At 64.4% G+C, this 6,739-nt stretch overlaps 1 protein-coding gene across 1 annotated transcript in view; it reads right to left on the bottom strand.

Moving 5' to 3' along the window:
• Window positions 1-9: 9 nt before the first annotated feature.
• Window positions 10-6,739, bottom strand: part of DTX1 (deltex E3 ubiquitin ligase 1) — an 8,495-nt gene continuing 1,765 nt past the window's right edge. Inside the window, exons 2-9 of the mRNA XM_026859904.1 lie at window positions 3,837-4,497; window positions 1,540-1,601; window positions 1,227-1,388; window positions 918-979; window positions 590-748; window positions 316-477; window positions 135-224; window positions 10-57 (exon numbers count right to left, since the gene is read on the bottom strand). Of these exons, the coding sequence (XP_026715705.1) occupies window positions 10-57; window positions 135-224; window positions 316-477; window positions 590-748; window positions 918-979; window positions 1,227-1,388; window positions 1,540-1,601; window positions 3,837-4,497 (1,406 nt within the window). The remainder of the gene's footprint in view (window positions 58-134; window positions 225-315; window positions 478-589; window positions 749-917; window positions 980-1,226; window positions 1,389-1,539; window positions 1,602-3,836; window positions 4,498-6,739) is intronic.

The raw sequence follows: 6,739 nt of genomic DNA, 5'->3' as shown, positions 1-6,739 counted from the left end.
CCCAACCCATCACATCCCATCACATCCCATCCCTTCTCCTTTGATTTCATCCCCTCTCTTCCCATCCCATCCCACCCCATCCCATCCCTTCCTATCCCACCCCATCCCACACCAGTGCCATCGGGAACACTCACCTTCCTGCCCTTCTCATTGTCGGGCAGGTAGCAGTGCCGTGGGAAGCCGCGTGCTGTGAACTTCTTGCCGGGATTGGGGTGCTCTGGGCCCTGGGTGGGAGGCAACAGGGTGAGCGGATGACACAGGGCGAGGACACCCAGCCCCACAGGGGGCCCTGGGGTGGCAGGTGCACGTTCTCACCTGGATGCCGGTGGGGATGTCGTAGACGATCCGGATGGTTTTGGAGTCGGTGTAACCCGGGAGGGAGTGGGGGATGAGGTGAAACTCCATCTTCCCAGGGGGCTGCGTGCCCGTCTTCTCCCCATAAATGGCCTTACAGGTGGGGCACTGCAGGCTGCCGTCCTGCGCGGGCCCCGCATGGGCATCAGGGATGGCACCTGCCCCGCAGTACCCCCCCGCAGGGACAGGTGATCACGGGGAGGGTGTCCTCACCCGGGGCGGGGTCCTGGCTCACCTTGTTGCCGTTGTTGTACATGGCCAGGAGGCAGAGGAGGTGGTACATGTGCCCGCACTTGCCCAGCTTGCCCACCAGCTCCGGCTTGATGCCCCTGTGGCTGAGGACGCCCTCGTAGCCGGAGGAGGTGACCAGTCGCTCCATGCAGATGGTGCAATCCTGCCAGACACAGGTTCACAGGCACCAGCACCCCAGTGAAATGGGGAGGTCACCCCCAGATCTCCCCATCCCCTGCCCACGCCTCTCCCTGTACCCAAGCCCCACAAATCTCCAGTGGCCCAGGGTGAGCCCATGGGCCGCGCCACGGTGCCCAGCAATGGCCACTCACCTCATCCGGGGGGCTCTTCACCTTCTGGATGTAGCGGCGCACCACATCCTCGGGGGTCTTGCCTGCCACAGGTAGAGGGGGAGCTGCCATCAGAGCCTGCCCATGGTGCCCCCAACACCCTGCCACCCCTGCCACCAGGATGGGGACAGTGCAAGGAGGAGAAGGTGCCAGCATGTGTCACAGAGGAGCTGTGAGCTTGACCCTAAAACCCCCGAGAAAACCCCAACCCTGCAGGCAGGAGCAGCGCCGGTGCCTCAGTTTCCCTTCCATCAGGGGACAAAGGCACACGGGGACGTTGCAGCTTCTTACTCTTTTTGAGATGCTTCTTTTTGGTTTTCCTGCAGATGCCGTTGACCCCAGGTACGGGTTTGATGTCGCTCTTGCTGACGGGCGGCGGGTGCAGGATGGGTTTGGGGGCGCGGGTCAGGCAGACGGGCAGCCCGGCAGCGCACATCAGGATGCCCGTCATCCCTGCACCGGGGGAGAGGTGCTGTCCATCCGTCCACCCAATGTCCATCCATCCTTCCCATCACCTGGCCATGCCCCAGTCCTATGCCCTGCCCTTCAGCCCCACAATGTCACCCTGTGGTGACACCAGGCTGGTGGCAGAACCCCCCCTTACCTGCGAGGGCGGGATGGACAGGGCCAGTGCCGTTCAGGTTCTTGACTGGGAGGGCTGGTACCCTGCGTGGGGAGGGAGGGGAAAGTGCTCAGTGGGGCTGGCAGGGCTGGCACCATTCCCTCCAAGCACGGCACATCCTTAGGGCAGTGTCCTCCCCGTGGCACACAGGGCAGTGTGACCCATGCCAGCCCTGGGGGTTTGCTGTCCCATCTCATAGTGCTGTCACCCAGTGCCACATGTCCACCCCACCCCTGGGGACCCAATGGCATTGGGGACATCACATCCTCCTTGACCCAGAGAAGGTGCCTCATTGGGATGTTCCAGTGGTGATGCCCAGTGTCCCACACCCCCTCCAGGGACCATCTCTGTGAGTCAGTGCCTCACCCATCACCCTGGCCATTGCTCCCGTGCCCCATGGGGACCCTCACCCCTCCAGGGCTGTCAGCACCAAGGACCCCCCCGGGAGATGGCACAATTCATCCCTGCCTGCTTGCCCCCGCTGACCCAGAGCACCTCCTGTGTGCACGTCCATCCGTGTGTGTACCCGTGACTGGGTGTGCACCCATGTATGCAAGGCTGGGTGTGCAGCTGGGAGCGCAAGCAGATGATCTGGGTGGGAGCTGGGGACTCGTGCACAGGTGTGCGCAGGTACGGGTGGGGCTGTGCCCATGGGGGTGGGAGGAGGGAAGGATGGACAGAGGGGTAGGTGGGGGGAGGGAGGGAGAGATGGACAGATGGTGGGTGGGTGCAAGGAAGGAAGGAACGAAGGAAGGAAGGAAGGAAGGAAGGAAGGAAGGAAAGAAGGAACAGGGCACACACTGGGAGGAGGATGAGCAGGAAAGCACAGCAGAGCAGTCCTGCACAGTGCCCAAGAACCCTCTTGCCCTTACCCCACTCCAGCAGCCCATAGAGAACTGCTCGCCCCTGCTGCCCACTCCTGCCCACATCCCGAATCCCAGTGCCAGCTCACCCCCACACCACACTGCCCCAGCTCAGCAGCCAGGCCAACAGTCCCCACCACCAGTGTCATCCCCTGGCGATCCCAAAAGCCCCCCAGGCACACAACCATTGGGGCGATGAGTTTGGCAGGGCTCAGCCCCACACAAGCCAGGGCTGTGGCTGCTTTCCCTCCCACTCCCAAAGCTGCCCTTACCCACGCCAAGGCCGGGGCAGTGGTGCAGGCCCCAGTCCAGCCCCCTGCTGGGGTCTTCCTGACCCCCTCTTACCTGTGAGATGGGGCCCGTGTGCCGGAACGGGGATGGGGACAGTGATGGGGACAGGGACAGAGACTGCTTGGCCCAGCACCCGGCATGCGGAAGCGAAAGCAGTACGTCAGCAGGGGAAGGAAACACGCCAGGACCCGCTAAGGGGCTCAGCAAACCTGCCTCCCCCCCCCGTGCCCCCAGGCTGGGGCTGGATGCTGCCCGCATGGCAGAGAGCTGGGAGGGATGGGACTAGCTTTCCCCCCGTCCCCCAGGACAGCTTGCTGCAGCCGAGGCAGCTCTGACCGAATACCCCAGGGCAGGATGAGGGCCGGTTCCCACCCGAGTGAGCAGCAGTGGGGTCTTCCACACTGGCAGCCCTGCCGTCACAGCCCGCTCATGAGGTCAGGCTTGGGGCCATGGCTGCTCCTGCCTGCCCTGCCTGCCCCCTAGCTGGTGACAGCCCTGTGCTGAGAGCCCTGAGGGAAAGCCAGGCTGACCCACTGAGGCGTACAGCCGTGGGGGCTTGTGTGCTGGGACAGGGACACCCCACTGGGGGTCTGCTCACCCACCCACATCCCCTTGGAGAGTTATTCCCATCCATACAGGGGACACGGCTGTGGTCCCCACAACTGTGTCCTCCCCAGAGACCTGCCTGGTGGCATCGGGCCATGAGCTGGGGTCATACACCCTGTGCTGGCCAGCAGGGACACAAGTCCCCTGGGACCAGGCACTCCATCTCTTCCCAGCAGCACAGCACAGCATGGCACGGCATGGCACAGCACGCTGCACAAATCACGGCAGCCCCTCTGCAGGGGCAAGGATCCAGGGAACCCTCCAGGACAAGCCAACTGCTGGGGCTGTCCCTCCTGCCACCATGTCTCCGGGGTGGGATGCCCACAGCTGGAGGTGACACAGTGACAGGAGGCCTGGGGCTGCCTGTGCAAGGTGACAGCAGGGGATGAGGCACCACCATCTCCCCCTTCCCCCTGCTGTGTGTGCCCATCCCTGCACCCACCTCTCCTGGCATCCCTATGGCCTCAGTGACACCATGGCCATCCCCTTTCCCAGGCCACTCTCCCCCAGCCAGCTTACCCCGGGGGGACAGTGGCACGGGCGCCGAGTCCGGCCCCCCGCTGCGTGCCAGGCTGGTTGAGGTTGTTGAGCCCCGGCAGCGTCGCCCCGCTGGGCACACTCTGGCTGGGGGCAAACGCGCCGCCAGGCACCCGCAGCCCCTCGCCCTTGGCTGTGCCACCCGCCACCGCCGCTGTCCCTGTCCCCGCCGGCCATAAAGCTGCCCCAGCAAAGGTGCTGCTCTGGCGGACGGCACCCGGGTAGAGCTTTCGGCGCTGGGAAGCCAGGATGGCGTTGGAGGCAGCACGGGTGCTGTTGACCAGCAGGCACTGCGGGCAGGAGCAGGGTGTCCCCGTGCTGGCGCCCACTGGCCACGACTGCGACTTGGGGATGGAGCCCATGGTGAGGGGATACGCCAGGTCCATACGACGCCGGAGCCGGCGCTTGCGCTGGGTTTGCCGGTTCATTTGGGACATGTTGCTGAAGTAGATGAGGTAGCAGAAGCCCAGGGAGGAGAGGTCCAGCCAAGGGTGCTGCTTCTCGTAGGCATTCTGGATGGTGATGCAGATGTCCATGTCGTAGGGTGTCCAGGAGCTGTTGTCGTTCTCCCACTCCCACACGATGCCCTTCCCCGGGGCTGAGGATGGGTCATAGAAGTTCCTCCGTACAGGGCGCATGGTTCCTGGGGAGACAGGAGGGGTGAGCACCTGTGGGGCTCCAGCACCCCAGGATGCTGGTGGAGGGACCCACACCTGCACACACAGATGGGTGTCCAGTTCCCAGCCTTGCATCCCACAGGGATGGAGACAGATACACTTCAACATGCAAGCAGCCACCCTCACCCTCCGCAGAGCATCCCACTGTGCAGGAGGGGTGACAGCCACCCCAACACAGGCATCACCCACCTCCCCTCTGCCAAGCAGCGGCGGCGTGCGGTGGATCGATCAGCGTGTCTGCAGGGCTGCGCCTCCCCGGGGACTCTTGAGGCTCAACAACCCTCCGTTAGCGGTGGCGGCTTGGCCGCCGGCCGGGCTGCTGGCAGTCAGGATCATGGCCCCGGCTGCCGTGGGAAGAGCGATGCTGCTCAGCCCTCAGCACCTTTTTCCATCCCTCTGGCCCAGGCCCACCTCCGCCTCCCCCGGAGGCAGGGGGAGCATTTCCCGGTCAGGAGTGGTTTCCTGACAGCTGTCACAGCTCTGGCCGGTGCTGGCAGTGACGGGAGCGAGGCGTTGTCCCCTGTATAAGGCCAAATCCTGACCCCTCACTGCTTGTTTGCAACCGACTTGGATGCCACAGCTGCTTCTGAAGCTCCACGGTGAGAGGAGGCATCACAGCCCCCTCCCTGAGCTGCAGCCCTGGCAGTGCCCCTGCAGCATCGTGCTTTCCTATCCCCTCGCCAGCACCGTTTGCCCAACCCAATTAACGACGCTAATAACGTTCATTAATCATCAGCCGCGCCAGGCAGCAGCGCCTGGCCCCAGCTGCCGGCTTGTGCTGAGGCAGCTCTGCCGGCGGCCCCGCGGGAGGGAGGCAGGGAGGCTGCACACCCCGCGCCGGCAGCCCGCGGAGAACCACTCGCCCCTGCTGCCCGCTCCGGCCCCCATCCTGCACCCCACTGCCAGCTCACGCCCACATCCCGCTCACATCCGTGCCCTGCATCCAGCTACCGTTCACATCCCTGCCTGCCACCTTGCGTCCATGTCCCCCATCCTGCTGCCCGCTCATGCCCGCATACTGCATCCCACTTGCATCCATGTCCCACATGCTGCCAGTCCCTGCGACTGCAGCCTGCTGCCCGCTGCCCGCTCACATCCACACCCTGCTGCCCACTGCCGCACAGCAGAGGACGAGGGGAGGACAGCCCAGCCTGTGCATGTGGGCACACACAGCTCCGGGTCCCCGAGGGCCACCAGCTGCCCCCAGCCCCACAACCAGCCATGCTGGAGCTGCAGGGCTGAGCCAAGTGTCCCCAGGGCCACAGGGAGGGGACACACATCTCCGCTGCTCGGAACAGGGTCACCTCATTTCACACTGTCACCATTTTGGATTGGGTTTCTCCTTCCCCAGGCACGGCACGGGCCAAGACCCCTCCTGCCCACCTTCCCTGTGTCCCTTGGCCACGGCAGGCACCGGGAGCACCCTCAGCACGGGGGACCCTCATGTCCCCAAGCACCACAGGACTCCAGCCTCCAAACCTGGCTGCCCCCAGCCCACATTCAAGGGCAGAGATGATGGATGGAGGCAGATACAGGGATGGGGCACACAGAGACAATGATGCCAAGAACCATCTATAGAGTGGAACTGAAGTGATGGCCACATCCACTCCCATGACATCCCTAAGGATGGTGAGGCCCCTCTGTCAGCATCCCTGTCTCCAAGCTCTGTGGGCACAGGGACCACAGTGCCAAGGACCATCCCAGGAAGAGCCGTTTTGCTCCTGGCAGACATGTCACCCCCAAACCCAGTTTTGGCCCCACTGTGGTCACGTGTTCCACAGGAGCACCCGGCACCATGTCCATGGGATGCAATGCCAGGTGCCTGCTGTCAGAGGATGGGTCCTGGCCAAAGCTGACAGGACCTGGCATGGGGACAGCCAGGGTGTCCCGGTGGCACCCGCAGCCCTGAGTCAGCGCGGCCACGCTGACTCAGGGCTGTGGGTGCCAAGTTGACCCTTGCCGAGGCCAGGACTGGCTGGAGACTGGCTGATTCAAAGCCAGGCTTGATGGCAGAGGCAGGGTGGCAGGTCCCTGGCTTGGTCCCCATCTGTCGGTCCCCAGTGCATTGACAGAGCCACATCTGTACACAGGGCCATTCACCATCACTGGTGACTGGGAATGGTGGCACCAGTGGCCGGGCAGGGGGGGCACAGCCATGGGAGTCCTGCTCTGGGGTGGCCCCTGTGTGTCCCCAGACAAGTCGGGGGG

This window comes from Athene cunicularia (assembly GCF_003259725.1).
Source record: "Athene cunicularia isolate RWA chromosome 15 unlocalized genomic scaffold, athCun1 chr15_part1, whole genome shotgun sequence".
In the NCBI taxonomy this organism is placed as follows: domain Eukaryota; kingdom Metazoa; phylum Chordata; class Aves; order Strigiformes; family Strigidae; genus Athene; species Athene cunicularia.
Note: the sequence above shows the minus strand (reverse complement) of the source record. Positions and strands in the feature narration are given on the sequence as shown.